Source organism: Bufo gargarizans, chromosome 8, assembly GCF_014858855.1.
Source record: "Bufo gargarizans isolate SCDJY-AF-19 chromosome 8, ASM1485885v1, whole genome shotgun sequence".
NCBI classification, from domain to species: domain Eukaryota; kingdom Metazoa; phylum Chordata; class Amphibia; order Anura; family Bufonidae; genus Bufo; species Bufo gargarizans.
The window spans coordinates 168,485,724-168,510,282 of NC_058087.1; the positions used below are offsets into that span (position 1 = coordinate 168,485,724).

Sequence of the window (24,559 nt, forward strand, 5' to 3'; positions counted from 1 at the left end):
TGCCATTGAGTTTCGTACCCTGGCAGCAGAGGTGGGCTGGAATAATGAGGCTCTGGTCGCTGCTTTCTCTCATGGTCTCTCGGATGCCTTGAAGGATGAGGTTGCAGCTAAGGACCTACCGGTGGAGCTCGAGTCTCTTATTTCTTTCCTGATTTTGATTGACACCAGACTCAGGGAGAGACCTTCCTTTAAGGAGAGCCTGCGGAGGTCTTCTAACAGATTGGCGCCTACGTTTGCTGTCCCACCCGTGCCTTCCTCTCCTCCCACGCCTCCTGGGGATGACTTGTCTGGGGGTGAACCCATGCAGCTGGGGTTTGCTCGCCTGTCCGAGGGGGAGAGGGTACTCCGGAGACGCGAGGGCCGATGCATGTACTGTGGTCTCGGTGGGCATTTTCAGTTGGCATGTCCGAACCGTCCGGGAAACGCTCGCACCTGAGATCCTGTCGGGGGCAGATCTTGGGTGGAGTCTCCTCGTCCCCGGTTTCCCGTGTTGACAAACAACTGATCACTGTTGTCCTCTCCTGGGTCGGGGGCTCGGTGACGACCCAGGCGTTGGTGGACTCTGGTGCTGGTGGTTTGTTCATTGATAGTGTGTTCGCTGCCGCCAATTCCATTCCTCTGCAGCCTCGAGGTTCCCCACTGGCTCTTGAGGCGATAGACGGCAGACCCCTTCTGCCGCCACACGTGACTCATGAGACCCTTCCAGTGGGGATAGCCATTGGTGCCGTTCACAGAGAGTCGGTCTGTTTCCAGGTGATTTCGTCTCCACACTACTCGGTGGTCTTGGGGTACCCCTGGCTCCAGAAGCATAATCCGACTTTCGATTGGAGATCGGCCGAGATCCTCTCGTGGTCACCGCAGTGTGGGGCTAGTTGCATCCATGGGCCTGTCAAGTTGCTGTGTACTTCCTCGGACTCTCTGTTGCCTCCTGAATACGAAGAGTACCGGGATGTATTCGATAAGGTGCGCGCGGTTGCCCTACCTCCGCACCGCCCATACGATTGTGCCATAGAGTTACAATCTGGTGCCGTTCCTCCTCGTGGCAAAGTCTATCCACTGTCGGTAGCGGAGAATGAGGCCATGGAGGAGTACGTGAGGGAGGCGCTTTCACGCGGACACATTCGCAAATCCTCGTCCCCGGCAGGGGCTGGATTTTTCTTTGTGAAAAAGAAGGGCGGTGAGTTGAGGCCTTGTATCGATTACAGGGGTCTCAATCGCATCACGATCAAGAACGCTTACCCGATACCCTTGATTTCCGAGCTGTTCGATCGCCTCAAAGGGGCCACGGTCTTTACCAAACTCGACCTGAGGGCGGCATATAACCTGGTAAGGATCAAGGCGGGCGATGAGTGGAAGACCGCGTTTAACACCAGGACCGGTCATTATGAATCCTTGGTTATGCCCTTTGGGTTGTGCAATGCGCCCGCAGTCTTCCAGGAATTCATCAACGATGTTTTCCGTGACCTGTTGCAGCAGTGTGTGGTGGTCTATTTGGATGACATCTTGGTATATTCTGAATCCATGGAGGCCCACATTATGGATGTCAGACGAGTGTTGCAACGGTTACGAGAGAACAGGCTGTTCGGTAAGCTTGAGAAATGCGAATTTCACCGATCCCAGGTAACCTTCTTAGGTTACATCATTTCCGCTGAGGGGTTCTCCATGGATCCTGAGAAGGTTTCGGCTGTCTTACAGTGGCCCCAGCCCAGTGGTCTCCGTGCCCTGCAGCGCTTTTTGGGCTTCGCCAATTATTATCGGAAGTTCATCAGGGACTTTTCTATGCTAGCCAAGCCTCTCACGGATCTGACCAGGAAGGGCAGTAATTTCCAGGTCTGGCCGCTCGAGGCCATCCGAGCTTTTGAGGCTCTAAAGTCCGCCCTTGTGTCGGCTCCGATTCTGTCGCATCCCAACCCTGGGTTGCCCTTTGTCCTCGAGGTGGACGCGTCTGAGACGGGAGTAGGCGCCCTTCTGTCTCAGCGTAGAACACCCGAGGGTCCTCTGCTTCCTTGTGGGTTTTACTCCCGGAAACTGTCTTCCGCGGAGTGCAACTATCAGATTGGTGACAGGGAGTTATTGGCCATCGTGCAGGCCCTTAAAGAATGGAGGCACTTGCTCGAGGGTTCGGTGGTTCCGGTTCTCATCCTGACGGACCACAAGAATCTGACCTACCTTTCTGAGGCCAAGAGATTGACACCACGCCAGGCCAGATGGGCTCTGTTCTTGTCACGTTTTAATTACGTGGTCTCCTACCTACCCGGTTCCAAGAACATCAGAGCGGATGCCTTATCACGGCAGTACTCCGAGCTGTCCGGGGAGGAGTCGATTCCGACTTCGGTCATACCTCCGAATCAGATCCTGGCCGCCACTCGCACCAGCCTGACCTCTCCCCTGGGTGAGCAGATTTTGGCGGCTCAATCTGGTGCTCCCTCTGGGAGACCCAACGGCAGGTGTTTTGTGCCTGAGGAGTTGCGCACTCGGTTGTTGCGAACCTACCATAACTCCAAGGCCGCGGGGCATCCTGGAAAGAATCAGCTGTCCTGGGCTGTTTCACGTCTGTTCTGGTGGCCTTCTCTACGTTCCGACATCGCCGCATATGTAGCGGCATGCTCCGTTTGTGCCCAGAGTAAGTCCCCTCGGCACCTTCCGTTGGGCCTTTTGCAACCCATAGCCACCGGGGAGCGCCCATGGTCATACCTGGGGATGGATTTCATTGTGGACCTCCCTGCATCCCGAGGCCATACGGTCATTCTCATGATTGTGGATCGGTTTTCCAAAATGTGCCACTGTGTTCCTCTCAAGAAGTTACCCTCTGCACAAGAGTTGGCCACGATTTTCGCCAGGGAGGTCTTCCGGTTGCACGGTTTGCCCAAGGAGATTGTGTCGGATCGGGGGAGTCAGTTTGTGTCCAGGTTCTGGCGCGCCTTTTGCTCCCAGTTGGGGATTCATCTCTCTTTCTCCTCGGCCTACCACCCTCAGTCCAATGGGGCCGCAGAACGATCCAATCAGGCCTTGGAGCAATTCCTTCGTTGCTATGTCTCCGATCACCAAGACAATTGGGTTGACCTCCTGCCTTGGGCTGAGTTTGCCAGGAACACGGCGGTGAACTCTTCCTCTGGGACGTCTCCCTTCATGGCCAATTATGGGTTCCAACCTGCCGTGTTACCGGAGGTATTCTCTCCCCAGGATATTCCGGCTGTGGAGGATCACCTTTCCGTCCTACGTGCTTCTTGGGTACAGATCCAGAGGTCCCTTGAGGTCTCTGCGCAGCGCCAGAGACTCCAGGCTGATCGCAGACGAGCGCCCGCTCCTTCCTACCAGGTCGGAGACCGTGTATGGTTGTCCACCCGCAACCTCAACCTTCGAGTGCCCACTCCCAAGCTGGCGCCTCGCTTTGTTGGTCCCTTCCGAGTGCTTCGCAGGGTAAACCCGGTAGCCTATGCCCTTGTGCTTCCTCCTGGCATGCGGATCTCCAACGTGTTTCATGTCTCCCTGTTGAAGCCATTGGTGTGTAATCGTTTCACTTCCTCGGTTCCTCGGCCCCGTCCGGTCCAAGTGGGCAATCGTGAGGAATATGAGGTGAGCAATATCCTGGACTCACGCCTGGTCCGCGGCCGGTTGCAGTTTTTGGTCCATTGGCGTGGTTATGGTCCAGAGGAGCGTTCCTGGGTTCCCTCCGCAGATGTCCATGCTCCTGCTTTGCTCCGAGCCTTCCACGCACGCTTCCCTCAGAAACCGTTCCTTACTCCGCGGAGGAGGGGCCCTTGAGGGGGAGGTACTGTCATGGTCTTACCTTCTTACTGTTCTCCTTCGTTTGACATGTGCTGGCGGCCATCTTGGTTTCTGGGTTTCTTGTAGCCTCCCACCCTGCGGCTTCTCCTTCCCACTGGGAGGAGCTGGATGCCTAGCTCATATATATAGGAGGTCTGTGGCTTCAGTTCCTTGCTTGGTCCTCCTGTGTTCACATGCTTCTAAGACTGCTGCTGCTTCTGGTTCCTGATCCTGGCCTCGTCTGACTACCCCGTTGGTTCCTGATCCTGGCTTCGTCTGACTACCCTGCTGGTTCCTGATCCAGGCTTCGTCTGACTACCCCGTTGGTTCCTGATCCTGGCTTCGTCTGACTACCCTGCTGGTTCCTGATCCAGGCTTCGTCTGACTACCCTTCTGGTTCCTGACCTCTGTCTACGCAAGACCCTGCTTCGGTTTAGCCATCCGTTTGGACTTTTGCTTACAGCTTGTTTTTCAATAAAGCCTTCTTATTTCCACTTATCTCTTGTTGTACGTCTGGTTCATGGTTCCATGACAGAGTCTGACATCAATATTAGGCAAATTAATGGAAACCCTATTTTTTTTTTTAAACTCGTTTTATTGAAAAGGAGTAACAAGGCACTTACACGGTACAGACAAACGCACACAGAATATGTTGCATGCAGCATACAGTGACAGGTACATCAATTATATCTGGCATAGGTACAACAGAGCACATCATTCCGTACTAAACTTGTCATATAGGACCTGCATACATTCCTGATAAATAGTACATTCCATGAGGCTCAGGAGAAACGCATATCATTCCCAGCGCAACATCTCAAGAATCCACAGACACTGCAGAACCAGGCGAGGTAGTCAGGTTAGAATCACACCACAGACCCCACACTTTTTGAAATTTCTCAGGACATTTTCTGTTCACATAAAGTACTTTTTCATACGGTATAATCTGGTTGACAAGTTTCTTCCATATGCCTACTGTAGGGTATTCCTCCGCCATCCACTTAATGGCAATCACTTTGCGGGCCATAAAAAGGGATTCGCTCAGAAGTATTTTATTATAGTGAGTCCACCCATCATTATCCAAAATACCCAGCAGGCAAACCTTGGGACACAGAGGTATAGGGCCCATTCCTAGGGATGATAAGATTGCAAGCACATCACGCCAATATGATCTGATGTGTCCGCACTCCCACATCATATGCCAGAAGTCGGCATTGCTATGAGCACACCTAAGGCAATCCGGCTGAGACATTCTCCCCATCTTATGCAGCCTGGTAGGAGTCAGGTAACTGCGGTGCAGCATAAACAATTGGATGAGCCTATTGTTAACCGAGGGTGACACACGAATCACAGCCTTCAGTGCATCCACCCATTCTTCTGCAGTGAGGTGGGGAATGTTCCCTTTCCATCTAGTCTCAGCCAGTATGGGCTGTGAGGCCATCTGCAACCCCAGCAGGTAAGTATACAGAGCTGAGATTATGCCCTTTGGTCCCTGTGATTTAATGACTCCGATCAAAGGATAGGAGGAAATGGCCCTGTTCCGGTCCCTAAATTGCTCGCGCAAGGCATGTCTGATCTGCAGATATCTAAAGAATTGAGTACGCTCCAACCCAAATTTCTCCTGAACCTGGGAGAAGGAATAGAGGATGCCATCCTTATACAAGTCCCTTAGCGCAGTTATACCTGCAGACACCCAAGTGTGAGTGCCTTCTATAGACTGCAAGTGCGGGAATAATGGATTATCCCATAAGGGGATATCATCCGGCCAGTCCTGGTATTGACGCAATTTGGCATCTCTCCAGACCTGCTGTGCCAACTTGTGAATCTGCAGCAGTTTCCCAGATACAGACTCAGCCCCCTCCAGCACCGGCCATAGACTCGACTGTACCAAATACTGTTGTAAGTAAAATTCCATGTTCAACAGAGGCTTTCCATCCACCCAGTTAACCAGAAATCTCAACTGGCCTGCAAGGAAGTATAAATGGAAGTCTGGCAGCGCTGCACCGCCCCGCAAATTAGAGCGCTGCAAAGTGTGCAAGGCAAGTTTATGTCTAGCTCTGCCCCAAACGAACTGACCCATTAGTGAGTGAAGACGGTCAAAGAAACTACGCGGTATTGGAGTACAAGCATGTTCCAATAGGTATAGCCCCTTAGGTAAAAGGATCATCTTTATCAAATTGATTCTTCCCATGATCGATATAGGAAGTGTTCTCCAAATTTTTAATTTACCAGAAAAGACATGTTCCAGCGGGGCAATATTTTTAGTGTAGGCCTCCCTCGGCTCTCTAGTAATATAAACCCCCAAATATTTAAAATGATCCACTATCTTGAGGTTATGCCAGACATCAGGCCAGTCAGAGTTCCACAAATGCATTAGTGCTGACTTGGACCAATTAATGAGTAGCCCTGAATACTTCCCAAACACTTCTATAATAGTGATCGCCCGTGGTAGAGAGATGTCCAGTCTATCAAGAAATAGAATGAGGTCATCCGCATAGAGGCCTACTCTGTCTTCCCTCCCATCCATACTAACTCCAGAATATATTAGATCTTGCCGGATCCGAACGGCCAAGTGTTCAATGGCAATGGCAAACAAGAGGGGGGAGAGGGGGCAACCCTGCCTCGTACCTCTCTGCAAGTTAAAGTAAGCTGAAGTCGTGCCATTCACTAGGATGTTAGCTCTAGGGCATCTATATAATATCCGGATCCACTGCATGAACCTAGGCCCAAAGCCGAACCTCCCCATGACCCTCATCAAAAACGGCCACTCCAGTGAGTCAAAGGCCTTAGCCGTATCCAACGAGGCCAGGGCCCAATGTCTATCATGATGAACACCAATTTGGGCTATAACTTGGGTCCTACGAATATTACCCGAGGTTGAGCGTCCAGGCATAAACCCCGTCTGATCACTGTGTATAATACTAGTAATTATTTTGTTCAACCTATTGGCGAAGATCTTTGCCAGAATCTTGTAATCTAGGTTTAACAAAGAAATTGGCCGATAGGATGCACAATCTAAGGGGTCCTTGTCCGGCTTCAGTAGTACCACTATGGTTGCTTCATAAAGGGAGTCCGGTAATCTGCCCACTCGCCAGGCTTCCTGAAACATCACCTTAAGCTGAGGCACTAACTTATCTGCATACTTGGAGTATATTTCTAGAGGCAGGCCGTCCGGACCAGGAGCCTTCCCATTTGCCAGATCACCAATAGCCTCCTGAATCTCTTCTACAGTGATATCTTCCTCTAATCTATCGCGATCTGCCATTGATAAACTCGGGTGCTCCACTTCATTCAGATACTGCTCTAGGTCTACCTCCGTATATTCCACCCTGGTGAGATATAAGCTCTGGTAAAAGTCAGCGAAGCATGCTAAAATATCTGGCACAGAATCCCTAATCTCCCCGTCCGAGGTGCGTAGCCTCAAAACTGGCGGAGCTGAGGAATTCTTATGGACAATATGCGCCAGTACTCGCCCTGCCTTGTCCCCCATCTCAAAAGCCTGCTGTTTGTAAAAGAACACTTTGCGGTTGCTTTTTTCCTTGAGGTGAACCAAATACATCCTGCCTTTCCGCATCCAATCCTGCCGATTTGCGTCAGAAGGGTCCAACGCAAACCTTGCCTCCGCCTCCCTAACACATGCATTGAGAGAATCCTCCTTCCTTCTAGTGTCCCTTTTAATAAAGGAGATGGATGACTTAAGACACCCCCTAAGATAAGCCTTCAGCGTATCCCACAACAGCAGAGGGTTAGTGTCTGCGTCCTGCACTTCCAGAAACACCTGCAATTGATCAGGGATCCTATCTTGTTCTTTCAGGAGGGTAAGCCAAAATGGGTGTATTCTCGTCCTGGCGCTGGGGCTACATCCCTGTGTTGAATTGAACCTCGCTATCAAAGGCGCATGGTCCGAGACACTCTGAGGGCCATGCGCAATATCTGCCAGCTCAAGGTATATTTCAGGGGAACCAAACATGTAGTCAATTCTAGACATTGCTCCTGAAGAGGGAGTAAAACAGGAGTACTCAATAGAGTCTGGGTGCTTTTCCCTCCACAAATCCAACCATCCCATCTCCCCGATCCACGCCGCTAATAAGCTGGGCGGACTAGAAACCGGGGGTGCAGGATTAGCATGGAAACGATCCATCTGTGGGTTCATAGTCATATTCAAATCCCCTATTCACAGCAGCCTAGCATGTGGATACTGGGCTGCAAACGTGGCTGCAGTTTGAAGGACTGACATATTGGCAGGGGGGGGACAGTAAATGTTAAGAATCACAAACGGGACATTATTCACATGTGCATGCACAAATATGGTACCCATGGTTTCTGTAACCTCCCCGCAGTTTCGGCTGTGAGATGGGTCTCCTGCAGGCTAAGTATGTGCGGGTTATATCTGCGGACATGAGCAAAGACAGATATTCTTTTACCCGGATCTCCCAGTCCCCTCACATTCCATGACATCAACACTATGGCAGCCATTTGACCCATAACATTGATCTATGCACAAAGCCATTCTCCCTCCGTCTCCCCCACTCTCTGCAACCCCCCATCTTCCCCAGTACATATACGCTGCTGTCTGCATGCATTGCTATACCATACAGTGCCAAAACATAATACAAACATTGAAATCTGAACCAGTTATGCTGTGAAACAACATAAAGACATATATCACAACGCCAAAAATCAGGCAAAAATGTCTCAGTGGCTAAATAGTCAGGGACCAGCATATCACTAGATGTAAAAAGAATATGCCGGTATCCGACCAGCTCCCTTAGCACGATACACGTCGTGCCTGCAGCAATTCTTCAGTGTACAATATAAACGGCAAAACTCACGCCAAGTCCAGAGCAGCAAACAGGGGTCCGGTGCAAGTGAAAAAAAAAAACAAAAAAAAAAACAAGAAAAAACGCCGCGCTGATATCGCCACCAGCTCGGATCAACCGCCCGGGTCCGGACAAAAATGAGAGCCAGATTGCTGGCACATTAATATACTTCACGGAGGTGGCGGCAATCTCCGCGATTTTCTTGCGGCCCACTCATCCGCTTCTCTGGGATCCGTGAAGAAATGAGATCTCTCTCCATCCACCACTCTCAGCCTGGCCGGATAGGCCATGGAATACGGTAAGTTCATGTCCCTGAGTCTCTTTTTGACGGCCACAAAAGTCGCCCGTTTCTTCTGAAGCTCGGCGGAGAAATCAGGGAACAAGGACACCTTGGCGTTTTCATGCATGACGGTCTGCATCTTTCTTGCTTGGGTGAGGATTATGTCGCGGTCCTTCCAGTTTAACATGCGGGCTAGGAGCGGCCTGGGCGGTGCCCCCGGTGGTGGCGGTCGGGCCGGGACCCTATGGGCCCGCTCCACTGCATACGCCATAGAGAAAGACGCCTCAGGGAAAGTCGACCTGAACCAGGCCTCCAAGAAAGCCGCAGGATCTCGCCCCTCTGTTCTTTCAGGTAGGCCCAGAATACGCACGTTATTTCTCCTGGCCCTGTTCTCCAAATCATCGCACTTCTGTTGCCATAAGGATACCGAACCTTCTAGGGCCTGTATTTTAGCAGGAATGGGGCGAGTAAGGTCCTCCAGCTCAGAGATCCTCTCCTCCGTCCCCCGCACCCTTTCTCTGAGTTGTTGCACATCATGTCTCAGGAGGCCGACATCCACACGTACCTCCTCTATCTTGGTGGTAAGGGACGTTTGGCAGGCCAGTATCGCTGTCATCAGCTGCTCATGAGCCTCCTTCAGGGAGAGATCAGCCGCCTCCGGTTCCTCAGCAGCTGCCTGTTGTGCCGCTTGGCCGCGGGTGTGCTGCGTGCGTGGTGAGCCGGCTGCCGCGGCGCCATTATGGTGTTCTTGGCGCGCGAACTCTTTCAGCCGGTCAGCGGCCGCTTGTGCTTTGCTGGGCCCCATCGCCGGTAGCTATGAAGGATCAGTCGACCGTATGTCTCTGGATCAGGTTGAATGGCTGCAATGGCACTAAGGATGGCTCAGGATTAAGGTCGGGAGCTGGAGCTCAGATTAAGTGCGACCGTCCATGCCGGCTGCTAGCCACGCCCCCCCAATGGAAACCCTATTAAAGGATAGGATTGTGGAACATCTAAAATCCCATGGATTGCAAGATGAAAAACAACATGGGTTTACTTCAGGGAGATCATGTCAAACAAATCTTATAGATTTTTTTGACTGGGTGACTAAAATAATAGACGGTGGAGGTGCAGTAGACATCGCATATCTAGATTTTAGTAAGGCTTTTGACACTGTCCCACATAGAAGACTTATCAATAAACTGCAGTCATTGAGCATGGACTCCCATATTGTTGAGTGGATTAGGCAGTGGCTGAGTGACAGACAACAGAGGGTTGTAGTCAATGGAGAACATTCAAAACAAGGTCATGTTACCAGTGGGGTTCCAGAGGGATCTGTACTGGGACCAATTTTGTTTAATATCTTCATAAGTGATATTGCAAAAGGCCTCGATGGTAAGGTGTGTCTTTTTGCTGATGACACAAAGATATTCTAGAAAGTCCTTCTAAAAAAATTAGCATATTGTGATAAAGTTCATTATTTTCTGTAATGTACTGATAAACATTAGACTTTCATATATTTTAGATTCATTACACACCAACTGAAGTAGTTCAAGCCTTTTATTGTTTTAATATTGATGATTTTGGCATACAGCTCATGAAAACCCAAAATTGCTATCTCAAAAAATTAGCATATCATGAAAAGGTTCTCTAAACGAGCTATTAACCTAATCATCTGAATCAACTAATTAACTCTAAACACCTGCAAAAGATTCCTGAGGCTTTTAAAAACTCCCAGCCTGGTTCATTACTCAAAACCGCAATCATGGGTAAGACTGCCAACCTGACTGCTGTCCAGAAGGCCATCATTGACACCCTCAAGCAAGAGGGTAAGACACAGAAAGACATTTCTGAACGAATAGGCTGTTCCCAGAGTGCTGTATCAAGGCACCTCAGTGGGAAGTCTGTGGGAAGGAAAAAGTGTGGCAGAAAACGCTGCACAACGAGAAGAGGTGACCGGACCCTGAGGAAGATTGTGGAGAAGGACCGATTCCAGACCTTGGGGGACCTGCGGAAGCAGTGGACTGAGTGTGGAGTAGAAACATCCAGAGCCACCGTGTACAGGCGTGTGCAGGAAATGGGCTACAGGTGCCGCATTCCCCAGGAACAGCGGCAGAAGCGCCTGACCTGGGCTACAGAGAAGCAGCACTGGACTGTTGCATGTCATTCGGAAATCAAGGTGCCAGAGTCTGGAGGAAGACTGGGGAGAGGGAAATGCCAAAATGCCTGAAGTCCAGTGTCAAGTACCCACAGTCAGTGATGGTCTGGGGTGCCATGTCAGCTGCTGGTGTTGGTCCACTGTGTTTTATCAAGGGCAGGGTCAATGCAGCTAGCTATCAGGAGATTTTGGAGCACTTCATGCTTCCATCTGCTGAAAAGCTTTATGGAGATGAAGATTTCATTTTTCAGCACGACCTGGCACCTGCTCACAGTGCAAAAACCACTGGTAAATGGTTTACTGACCATGGTATTACTGTGCTCAATTGGCCTGCCAACTCTCCTGACCTGAACCCCATAGAGAATCTGTGAGATATTGGGAAGAGAAAGTTGAGAGACGCAAGACCCAACACTCTGGATGAGCTTAAGGCCGCTATCGAAGCATCCTGGGCCTCCATAACACCTCAGCAGTGCCACAGGCTGATTGCCTCCATGCCACGCCGCATTGAAGCAGTCATTTCTGCCAAAGATTCCCGACCAAGTATTGAGTGCAGAACTGAACATCATTATTTGAAGGTTGACTTTTTTTGTATTAAAAACACTTTTCTTTTATTGGTCGGATGAAATATGCTAATTTTTTTAGATAGGAATTTTGGGTTTTCATGAGCTGTATGCCAAAATCATCAATATTAAAACAATAAAAGGCTTGAACTACTTCAGTTGGTGTGTAATGAATCTAAAATATATGAAAGTCTAATGTTTATCAGTACATTACAGAAAATAATGAACTTTATCACAATATGCTAATTTTTTGAGAAGGACCTGTAGATACTCTAGAGAGAGTTCAGAGAAGAGCTACTAAACTAGTACATGGATTGCAGGATAAAACTTACCAGGAAAGGTTAAAGGACCTTAGTATGTATAGCTTGGAAGAAAGACGAGACAGAGGGGATATGATAGAAACTTTTAAATACATAAAGGGAATCAACTCGGTAAAGGAGGAGAGCATATTTAAAAGAAGAAAAACTACCACAAGAGGACACAGTTTTAAATTAGAGGGGCAAAGGTTTAAAAGTAATATAAGGAAGTATTACTTTACTGAGAGAGTAGTGGATGCACGGAAGAGCCTTCCTGCAGAAGTGGTAGCTGCAAATACAGTGAAGGAGTTTAAGCATGCATGGGATAGGCATAAGGCCATCCTTCATATAAGATAGGGCCGGGGCTATCCATAGTATTTAGTATATTGGGCAGACTAGATGGGCCAAATGGTTCTTATCTGCCGACACATTCTATGTTTCTATGTTTCTATTCATTTCAATGGGTCCGCAAAAAAACGGACATTACGTGCGCATTCCATTTCCGTATATCCGTTCTGCAAAAAAATAGAATATGTCCTAAGTCCGCATAATGGACAAGGATAGAACTGCTCTATTAGGGGGCGGCCGTTCCGTACTGCAAAATACCGAATGCACACGGATGTCATCCATATTTTCTGCAGATCCGTGGTTTGCGGACCAAAAAATACATACAGTCGTGTGTATGAGCCCTAAGGCTGTGAAATAGTCACCAAAACATCTGGTCTTAGCAGAAAGCGCTAATCAAGACAGGTTTTACTAAAAGTGTATGCGTAATTTAAAAAAATTGCATGAAATACCTGATCACCACCAGTGCTCAGGAAAGACATTTTGCCCATTTTTGGGCAAATTGGGCCACGCACTGGACGGGCTTTTCATCTTCCTCTGGATCAACCAGGGTCATTCATTTTCAGGGTAGAAAACGTTTTTATTGTATTATGAAAAAAATTCACTTTTCTATATTTAGTGTACCAATTTCTCCTGATTTCCAAGATCCCTGCTTATAGTCATTGCATGGGAACCACTTTTGATTAGTTCCATAGGATGAAAATCTGTCCTGCTCATGTAATGACTACACGTGTCAGGCTTGTTACACTACAGATATCAGAGTTGTTTCTTGTAATGAGCTGTGTACCTGTGTGTCCATCACCAGTGATGAGCCGCAGGGGCAATATTCAAATTCGCGATATTTGGCGAATATTTGGGCGAATATTCGTCATATATTCAAGAATTCGTGATCTCGTCATTATTTTCTTGATTGCGAAAATCAGCAATCGGAAAATTTGCGATAAAAATTCACGATACGAAAATTTGCGATCAACACTACTCCTAAAGTAAAAGATATTGCAGCCTTCTCATTGGCCCACAAGCAAGAAGCAGTGAGGGATCATGGGTACTGATGAAAACAAATATGCAATATTTGCGATTATGAAGATATAGCACTATATTCTAGATATTCGCGAATTTTCAAAGTGCCAATATTCGCGATAAAATGTCGCGATTAGAATATTCGCGATTAACACTATTCATCACATGACCAGGACAGATTTTCACTCTCTATAAAATAACAATGGAGAGGGTAGATTTTAGTTATGCTGGAAGAACCTGTTGAAGCTTATGGATGTCATAGAGCTAGGTTCTCACAGAGGGGCTCCTGCTGTGTAAGACTTGGCCCACTCATATATAACATGGTTGGCAATTAATTTAAATTGATATCCTGTAATACCTCATTTACCCTGTAGTGGCTGCTGCTACCAAGGATTTCAGCAGCTCAACTTGAGACGATCAACTGATCAGCAGGGTGGCTGGCTTTACAGAAGTTGTGCAGCTAAGGTAAACCCTTTAAGCAACTTCTTACATTTCACCGTTGGTACATTACCCCATTACACAGACCCTACCTCACCACTGATACGAGTGCTACCAGGCCCTTCTTTGATTTAATTTAATGTGATAATATCTGGTTCTGTTCAGATCTTTCTGATACCTGATAGGTTGCCCTGGACCTAAAAAGACATCTGGTGGGGAACTTGCGCTCAGGACCACTGAACGTAGCTGAAGTGAAAGCTTGTCCATTTCTGTAACTCGTGCTCCAGCCCACATCTCATACAGAAGACCTCTGTTACCTGCAGTAAGACACATAATAAATTAAAATACATCATGTGTTGACTCTATTACGACATTCTGAGAGCTGCTGCTGCTCTGCCCTCTATGCTTTAAACTGCGACTCCGCAGCTCACTATGTGCTGACTTCCTGCTGGGTTTGCTCTTATAGGCAGCAGCGATTACAAATAGGATTATAATAAATGCCAAGCAACTACACATAGACCACCACAGAGGAAAGGAAATTATCAGATAAAGCTTATACCATACATATACTGAGGGGACTGAGCCTCAATATGTGCAAAACCAGCATCAGATCTGCAGCATCTGTGCTACATGTGGGTTTGTTAGGGATTTTGCTGTGGATTTGCTCCAGATTCCAGCCATTTTTCTTCACTGCTGTCGGTCAACTTTAGGCTAGGGCTACACGACGACATGTGTTGCGCGACAATAAGTCGCACAACACATAGGGCACAACTACAGGGAGTGCAGAATTATTAGGCAAGTTGTATTTTTGAGGATTAATTTAATTATTGAACAACAACCATGTTCTCAATGAACCCAAAAAACTCATTAATATCAAAGCTGAATATTTTTGGAAGTAGTTTTTAGTTTGTTTTTAGTTATAGCTATTTTAGGGGGATATCTGTGTGTGCAGGTGACTATTACTGTGCATAATTATTAGGCAACTTAACAAAAAACAAATATATACCCATTTCAATTATTTATTTTTACCAGTGAAACCAATATAACATCTCAACATTCACAAATATACATTTCTGACATTCAAAAACAAAACAAAAACAAATCAGTGACCAATATAGCCACCTTTCTTTGCAAGGACCCTCAAAAGCCTGCCATCCATGGATTCTGTCAGTGTTTTGATCTGTTCACCATCAACATTGTGTGCAGCAGCAACCACAGCCTCCCAGACACTGTTCAGAGAGGTGTACTGTTTTCCCTCCTTGTAAATCTCACATTTGATGATGGACCACAGGTTCTCAATGGGGTTCAGATCAGGTGAACAAGGAGGCCATGTCATTAGATTTTCTTCTTTTATACCCTTTCTTGCCAGCCACGCTGTGGAGTACTTGGACGCGTGTGATGGAGCATTGTCCTGCATGAAAATCATGTTTTTCTTGAAGGATGCAGACTTCTTCCTGTACCACTGCTTGAAGAAGGTGTCTTCCAGAAACTGGCAGTAGGACTGGGAGTTGAGCTTGACTCCATCCTCAACCCGAAAAGGCCCCACAAGCTCATCTTTGATGATACCAGCCCAAACCAGTACTCCACCTCCACCTTGCTGGCGTCTGAGTCGGACTGGAGCTCTCTGCCCTTTACCAATCCAGCCACGGGCCCATCCATCTGGCCCATCAAGACTCACTCTCATTTCATCAGTCCATAAAACCTTAGAAAAATCAGTCTTGAGATATTTCTTGGCCCAGTCTTGACGTTTCAGCTTGTGTGTCTTGTTCAGTGGTGGTCGTCTTTCAGCCTTTCTTACCTTGGCCATGTCTCTGAGTATTGCACACCTTGTGCTTTTGGGCACTCCAGTGATGTTGCAGCTCTGAAATATGGCCAAACTGGTGGCAAGTGGCATCTTGGCAGCTGCACGCTTGACTTTTCTCAGTTCATGGGCAGTTATTTTGCGCCTTGGTTTTTCCACACGCTTCTTGCGACCCTGTTGACTATTTTGAATGAAACGCTTGATTGTTCGATGATCACGCTTCAGAAGCTTTGCAATTTTAAGAGTGCTGCATCCCTCTGCAAGATATCTCACTATTTTTGACTTTTCTGAGCCTGTCAAGTCCTTCTTTTGACCCATTTTGCCAAAGGAAAGGAAGTTGCCTAATAATTATGCACACCTGATATAGGGTGTTGATGTCATTAGACCACACCCCTTCTCATTACAGAGATGCACATCACCTAATATGCTTAATTGGTAGTAGGCTTTCGAGCCTATACAGCTTGGAGTAAGACAACATGCATAAAGAGGATGATGTGGTCAAAATACTCATTTGCCTAATAATTCTGCACTCCCTGTACACTGCTGCATGTGTCGCACGACATTGATGTAGAGCAACAATTTTGGATGGATTTTTTGCAACTGTCATGTCGCAGTCGCAGCATGTCACATGTCGCAGTGCGACACCATAGCTTATCATTAAAAATTATTGAGACAAAATGTTGTGCGACACATGTCGTCATGTAGCCCTAGCATTAAAGGGACAGGGCACTGTGGAGGTCACTGTTAAAGAGGCATTCACTGTGGATATTACTGTTAAGTGGGCAGGCCGCTGTGGGGGTCACTGTTAAAGGGGTGGACACTGTGGAGGTCGCTGTTAAGGCAGCAGGGTACTGTGAGGTCACTGTTAAGGGGGCGGGCCCCTAAGGAGGTCACTGTCAAGGGAGTGGGGTGCAGTTAAACTCACTGTTAAAGGGGCGGGCTGCTCTGAAGGTCAAAGTTAAGGGGATGGGCTGCTGTGGAGGTCCCATTTTAAAGTGGGGGGTCAGTGTTAAGGGGTGGGGGACTGTGGAGTTCACTGTTAAAGGGGCGGGGTGCTGTAGAGGTCACAGTTATGGGGGATACTGTCGATATCTTTTAACGACACACACAAACATTAAATGAAGCACATAAAATATACCCGTGGGAAGCCGGGTCCTTCTGCTAGTGAAAAATAAAAAAACAATAATAAGTAATAGACATATAGCAGTGCGGTACCTGGATATGGAGCTTTTACATATTGTCCAGTCGGGCCAGTTGTACATATGACGGCTTGTGGTGACAAGGATTTGATCCTGCAGACGTTTCCTGTTACATTGGAGGAAATAGCCGTTAGTTTAATGAATATGACCATCAAGAAGATAACATGACCTGTTGGGGCTCATGGGCATCATTAGGTGGTCTCACACTATGGACCCTGTTTTAGTCCCTCCCATTTTAGAGGACTTACAGGGGCCTGTGTTGGACACCTTCTTCTGCTTCCCGACACAGATTCATGACATTTTCCTGCAGCCTCCACTAAGGGGAGCTGGTGTATAGAAATGTGATAGCTTCCATTGAGTGCAGTAGTCACTGTAAAGTCCTAGGCACTGAGCTCCCTCTAGTGGTGGCTGCTGACAGTCAATTTTTGTTATATATTACGTGAGGGAAAACTGAAGATTTAGACCTGTATGGGGGATATTGTAGGGATCACTGTATATATGCTAAATAAATTGAGAAATGTGTTCAGAAAGAACGCCATACTTATGAGGCACCTGTTCCGACACAGAAGTAAAGTAAAATGGATGAGGTAGAGCACAATTTTTTCATTTTTATTATAAAATCTCTCCACTTCTTTAAAAAAAATGTAAATTTGTTAGAAAACTTTATGGGGGGACCATAACAAGCTATTGCGCTTTATGAGATTTATGTATACCCCTGTTGTATCATACGTTGCCCTTGCATGGGGCCACAGATTTAGGTGACAAATTCACTTTAAAGGGGTTGTCCAAGTTATATTTATTGATGACCTATCCTCAGGATAGGTCATCAATATCAGATCGGAGGGGGTCCGACACCCGGCACCCCCTCCGATCAGCTGTTTGAAGAGAAGGCGCGCTCCGTGCCAACGCTGCCTCCTCTTCACTGTTTACCTTCTAGCCGTTGCATCTGCAGTGGTGAGCAGGTGTAATTACACCCAAGCCTTCTTATTGAAATGAATGGGACGGTTAGGTGTAATTACACCTGCTCACCACTGCAGATGCAACGGCTAGAAGGTAAACAGTGAAGAGGAGGCAGCGCTGACACCGCGCACGCCTTCTCTTCAAACAGCTGATCGGAGGGGGTGCCGGGTGTCGGACCCCCTCCGATCTGATATTGATGACCTATCCTGAGGATAGGTCATCAATAAATATAACTTGGACAACCCCTTTAATGATAAAATTCTGGCTACCTGCTGTCACCACTAGAGGGAGCTAACTGCACATACATATGGCATATACTCCACTGTTCAACCCCTTTAAGACACTCCTGCTATATGCAATTTAACTAGTAATTGAAATATATGGAAGCCACTGGTGATAACCCTTTGCTGCCACCTTACCCCATAAAAAACAATGCCTGTGTAACACTGAAAACATTCAGCATAGCACCGACCACCCAGAATTTAATTTCCATTTTATAGAAAAAAGTATGAAAAATGTATTTACCTGCAATGCTGACTTTAACCGGATCCATAAAGAAGTCTCCTTTGATGGTGACCTCCGTTCCTCCTCCTACACTGCCTACATCTGGAAATATGGAGCGTATTTCTACCAGAAGAAACATAAAATGACTTAAATTGTTACCAGTGGTATACATAGGGAAGAGAGGTAAAAATGAAATGTAGGAGGCACTATTCTATCCCGTCCCCAGAACAGTTTCATAACTGGTAAGAATGTGGGAACCTCTGCCTGTTTTCCCTGTATAGCAGATTGGACTAGTCTGAGGTGGGCTCCCTTTTTAGGCTACTTTCACATTTTCAATTCCGCTATTGAGATCCGTCATAGGATCTCAATAGCTGAAGAAAACGCTTCAGTTTTGTCCCAATTCATTGTCAATGGGGACAAAACTGAACTGAACGAAACAGAGTGCTCTAAAAAATGCATTCGTTCCGTTTGGTTGTGCTCCCATCGCAGACAGTATAACAATGCAAGACTGATCCATCCTGACACACAATGTAAGTCAATGGGGACGGATCCGATTTCTCTGATACGATAGAAAACGGATCCGTCCCTCATTGACTTTCAATGGTGCTCAAGACTGATCCGTCATGGCTATAAAAGACATGCGGTTGCATTGTATGCGGGTGCATGCGGTTGTATTATTGTAACGGAAGCGTTTTTGCAGATTCATGACGGATCCACAAAAAACGCTAATGTGAAAGTAGCCTTAATGGACCCCATAACAGAAAAAGAGAAATACCATAGCAATAATGGGTACATGACCACCATGTGACATGTATAATATCTAATCTATTGCCCCGTGGGAAATGTCTCACCAATACCAAGGTCAGGAGGGACATGTTTCCATTCTTTGGTGACTCATTCTCTTAGATCAACATCAGATTGACAGTATTACATAAAGGTTTTCAAAAACATTTGGAAAAACTTTTTGTGATAATAGTGAAAGACTTGGTCCAATTCTTGATCGAATTCAATCTGTCAGAATTGGGTCATGTATATAGTCTGGAGATTATACTTTTATGGGAGAGTGTTGTGGACATGCTAAGCAACCATTGCAGTGGTAATTGTGCAGGGAGGGGGAGTATATGTGTCTATCATCTATTGTGAATTATAGATCCTGTGTTATACTGCAAAAATATAGGATTTTTTTAACTAATTAGTGACATAGAAAAAAAAAAAAAAAGCACCAATTCTTAAAAATTATGCTTCAAATGTTTTCAACTATTTGTAATTGTCTTATGGCACATTCCCTTTAGCTCTGAACTAATTAAAACACAAATATCTGACCTTTAACATTATTTTTTCATTTATTTTTATCCATATCATTCTTTATAATACATCTATCTAGGGGGTCAGCGCTCCAAATCCCCTCTATAGACATAGAATTAGAGGAGAACAGAATTCTAACTGCACACAGTCACCACTAGGGGGAGCTTAGGAGCTAAGTGCATACTGTTACACATTGAACTCAATAACACGACGCAACAAAAAAACGTTTCGGCTGCTACTGGGCAAAAAACATTTGTCCTATACTAGATCGAGGGTGCGGATTTAAAAATCCGAAGTCAGAATTGTTGTAATATGTCACGAAATTTTGCTATGCAGAAGTATGCCTAAATGAATTAAGCACTTGGAAAGCATTGAATAATTTTGAACTGAACGAGTTTTACTCCAACAATTACCTGATCTACCTCAAAGTTTGCGTAGTAAATAGTGAATAAAAATGTAACGGAATAACAAAATTTCAAAAAGTCTCATTTTTTTGTTTAAAAGTCTTACTTGAGCAAGGCCCAGTACTGTTAAAAGTACTTTTGCGTTTGTGAACGGTCAGATTTTCCTGTTGCAAAAACCAGCAGTAGTCCCCCATCATGTTGGGATACCTGTTCTCCATTGTAGAAATATCTTTATGGAACCGCTCTCCATTTTCGTCACTTACATGTCCCAATTTGGGTGGGAAAAAGTCAAGAAGGGAATGTAAGAAATGCACTTTCAATGACATTCGACCAAGTTTAATGTGAAGTGGTGGAAGATAAACTTGAAGTGGATCGACCAGTGATTTGTGTTGTACATTGTACTGACCAACTGTGTGCTCGACTCTGAGAGGCCGCTGTCTCATTTTTTAATGATTGTTGTCATCACGACTGTTCCATAGGCAAAAGAAACACAGATGCTTTGTGTTCCCTAACTGTAGGCCAAGCAGCAGTGCTACCACTTTCAGGTCAGCACAAATGTTCCATTTATGTTCTGAGTATTTGATCATTTTCAAATTTAACTCCATAGAAGCATGGGTCTCTTTCCCTCCAACCGCATGAGCCAATGGAACAGATGGTTTTTCATTACCATTGTGCAACAAGACACCTTTCAAACTTGTTTTGCTAGAGTCTATGAATAGCCTCCATTCATCGGGAACATGTGTACCATCTAACTCCATCATAAGACCATTTACACCAGTACAGAAGCAGATATCGCTTTCCATTGCATAGTATGGAGCTAACTTGGTGTGTAGATGATGAAAGTGTGAAGTTGTGGTGCCTCGTTGTAGCAAATTCCATTCCTGAAGTCTAGAAGCTAGCAGTTCTGACTTTTCTTTAGATAATGACACATCTCTTAGAAGATCATCTAAATCTGATTGGCTCAGCAAGTGCGGCTGACCCTGCAGTTGTTCTGGATCAGGAAATACATTGTGACAATCAATATCTTCTTCTTCATCAGGATCAGAACCGTCTATTTCAATTGCCGTTCCTGCTGTGGGAGGGGCAGGCACTGGATTCTCTACATCGTGTGGTACTGGTTTAGGAGCAGACTCACAGTCAGGATACACAATTTGTGACTTGTTTCTCTTTGAATATCCGGCGATTTTAGTCATGCAAAAGTAACAGTCTGAATGGTGATTTTTCTGCTCACGCCAAACCATAGGCACTGCAAAAGCCATTCCTTTCCTTTTACCATTCAACCACTGCGATAGCCCAGAGTAAGACACAGTGCAGCAAACATGAGGTGCCCAGCTTTTATCTTGATCTCCAATTTTACAGTCAAAGTAAGGCCTCTTTCACACTTGCGTTGTCCGGATCCGGCGTGTACTCCACTTGCCGGAATTACACGCCGGATCCGGAAAAACGCAAGTGTACTGAAAGCATTTGAAGACGGATCCGTCTTCAAAATGCTTTCAGTGTTACTATGGCAGCCAGGACGCTATTAAAGTCCTGGTTGCCATAGTAGTAGTGGGGAGCGGGGGAGCGGTATACTTACCATCCGTGCGGCTCCCGGGGCGCTCCAGAATGACGTCAGAGCGCCCCATGCGCATGGATCATGTGATCCATGCGATCACGTCATCCATGCGCCTGGGGCGCCCTGACGTCACTCTGGAGCGCCCCGGGAGCCGCACGGATGGTAAGTATGCTGCTCCCCGCTCCCCACTACAGTTTACCATGGCTGCCAGGACTTTAGTGTCCCGGCAGCCATGGTAACCATTGAGAAAAAGCTAAACGTCGCATCCGGCAATGCGCCGAAACGACGTTTAGCTTAAGGCCGGATCCGGATCAATGCCTTTCAATGGGCATTCATTCCGGATCCGGCCTTGCGGCAAGTGTTCCGGATTTTTGGCCGGAGCAAAAAGCGCAGCATGCTGCGCCATTTGCTGCGGCCAAAAAACGTTCCGTTCCGGAACGGACGACATCCTGATGCATCCTGAAGGACGGACTGTCCATTCAGAATGCATTAGGATAATCCTGATCAGGATTCTTCCGGCATAGAGCCCCGACGACGGAACTCTATGCCGGAAGACTATAACGCAGGTGTGAAAGGGCCCTAATACTTGTAAGCAAGACACACTCACTGATCATAAGTAGTGTATTTGCCACATATGTAGCAGAAATTGTCTGGACTGTTAACACATTGTCATGCCCCACTCTGACGATGTGCGGAGGTCGGCCAGGATAGCAGCACGAAGTTAGTGGTTGCTTTGGAGCCGTGCTGGATCCGCCTCTCATCAGGTGCACTGGGTGGAGTCATTAGTTTAAATAGCACACTGCCCAGCACCCTGAGCGGATTATACTGTTCATTTTGGTCTGGGAAGCTTGGAGGGAAGGTTGGCTGTCAGTTCCTGCTCTCAGAGATAAGTGTCGTTTCTAATTTGGTTGTTTGTGTCATCTATTCCATCCAGGTTCTGTGCGAGCAGACTGCTCCTATGTCCCCACTTCACCATCTTAGGGAGTTCAGGGTTTTGTCAGCCCAGGCTGGAGGACACAGCACACCTACCTTCAAGGTCTGCTTGTGGGCTGAGCAGTGCAGGGAAAGAGGTCAGGAATAAGCTAGGAGGTGACCCTTCCCCCGTCTCTCATCCAGAGCCTGGTTGGTGTGTTATCTTTTGTACTGAGTGCACGTCCGCCGTGACACACATTTGCGTTTATCCATCTTAAGTTTCAAAACTGATAGCACTATAACAGATCACTTTATCAAAATCTGTCCAGCTTGCCTTATATACTTACTACTGACATCAGCCTGAGTGCGTCCGGACAGGTAATAATGCATTAATATTATAACTGAATAGGCATGTATAACTTAAAATCTAGACGTGTCAGGCAAATTCCGAGTTCATATTTGGAATCAGCGCGCTTATTTTAGTATAAATCACGTTTTTGTCTCAGTAGCAGAATCATTGTTGCGCGGTGTAATAATTCAGTATGCTGTAAGCTCCCTCTAGTGGTGACCACAGGCAGGCCTATGCAGGGACTTGATAAAGTCAAGTTTGTATCATCAGATTAATTATCAACCTTCTTGAGCTTTGCACAATGAAGAAAAACCGGCACTCCAATTTTCTTTGCTCAAAAAGATTTATTGGTCACTCATGTGACGCGCGTTTCGACACTCTCAGGTGTCTTTTTCAAACAGAAAGTGAGCAGCACTTTTTGAAAAAGACACCTGTGAGTGTCGAAACGCGCGTCACATGATTGACCAATAAATCCTTTTGAGCAAAGAAAATTGGAGTGCCGGTTTTTCTTCGTTGTGCAGACTTCAGGATTACATCCGAGCACCCGCCGACTAACGCGCAGTGCTGCCTGACCTCACCATACAACCCTTCTTGAGTTTTGTCTTCATTCATTTGGCCTCCACGACTCAACAACTGAAACGCCATGCTAAAAACCTGCCTAGACCATAAGTAATAGGAATAAAACCAAAAAGTTGGACTGTACCTGAGAATGTTTGATATAGAAATAGTTCTTGTTTTGCACTGATGCTCCAGGCGTCTCTGCTCACTATGGACCTGTTCACACAGAGATCACTCAGCGACAATAAGAAACTGAAACATTTCCAAGCTTTAGGGAAATTTCTATTGGAGCATGGAAAATATTTGTGCAAATGGCAATAGCAAGATCGGGATAATATATAGAGAGGGTTGAGTGGACAAAGAATCTGAGTCTGAGACCTATCCCTCCATCTAGCTATGCAGAACATTTTTTTTTTGCAACCTTCAAAATATTTCAGTTTGTTCAGATTCTGGAAACCACCACCAAGCTGCTGTTGACTGATCTGTTATTCTTATCCTGTGTCTTTGTTCAACCATTTGAGTCCATAATGTTTGGTTGCTGTGGATTTTCACAGGGTCATGTGACTTGAGTATTCACAAAAGCCATAATGAGAAAGAAATTATGTCACAGGATCCGTCAACAGCAACAATAAATAGAATATTAGAGAATATTGATGACATGATGTGTGTATGCAAAAATGAATATAGTGGGCTCAAGAAAACTCACTAAAAAGGACTGCTTGTTTTCAGAAACAGCGCCACTTGTATGCATGGCTGTGTTTGGTATTGCAGCTCAGTCTTATTTAACTGAAGACACAGGCGATGAACAAAAGTGGCAAAGTTGGGAAGGAAATGACTCATTTTGTAATCAAGGACAACCCCTTCAGATTCATGTAGCGTATGAAAGACTTTTCTGACATTCTAAAATTCATATATGTGATTGACAATCAGACAAAAGAACAAAACGAGCCTACTCTTTCTCGAGACTGCTAGTGCTCGCAGATGTCTGACAATTCATTAAAAATCTATTTTTTTAAGACCCCCCTCCCCCCCTTTTTGAGAAGAAACCTCCATATTATAACGGATAAACATACTTTCCTTTGTTGAATATGGAAAATGTGAGGTTCTGTGTACCTGTATGGAGGGAAACAGGAAACATTATTACAGCTGTGGTCCTGGATTAGATCAGGGTTTCTCAACTCTGATCCTCGGGACTGACCTACCAGTCCTGTTTTCAGGATTTCCTTAGTATTGAGCAGGTGATATAATTAGTGTCCTTGCATCAGGACTTACCACAGGTGTTCATTCTGTGGGATATTCTTAAATCCTGACTGGTAGGTGGGTCCCGAGGACCTGAGTTGAGAAACCT

The 24,559-nt window shown here is 46.2% G+C and overlaps 1 protein-coding gene across 1 annotated transcript in view; it reads right to left on the reverse strand.

The window, feature by feature from the left end:
• Window positions 1-13,775: 13,775 nt before the first annotated feature.
• The window catches only part of LOC122945469 (fibrocystin-like), a 42,273-nt gene continuing 31,489 nt past the window's right edge, over window positions 13,776-24,559 (reverse strand). The window contains exons 10-14 of the mRNA XM_044304537.1: window positions 24,285-24,324; window positions 23,357-23,427; window positions 18,150-18,251; window positions 16,681-16,770; window positions 13,776-13,981 (exon numbers count right to left, since the gene is read on the reverse strand). Coding sequence (XP_044160472.1) covers window positions 13,776-13,981; window positions 16,681-16,770; window positions 18,150-18,251; window positions 23,357-23,427; window positions 24,285-24,324 — 509 coding nt within the window. The remainder of the gene's footprint in view (window positions 13,982-16,680; window positions 16,771-18,149; window positions 18,252-23,356; window positions 23,428-24,284; window positions 24,325-24,559) is intronic.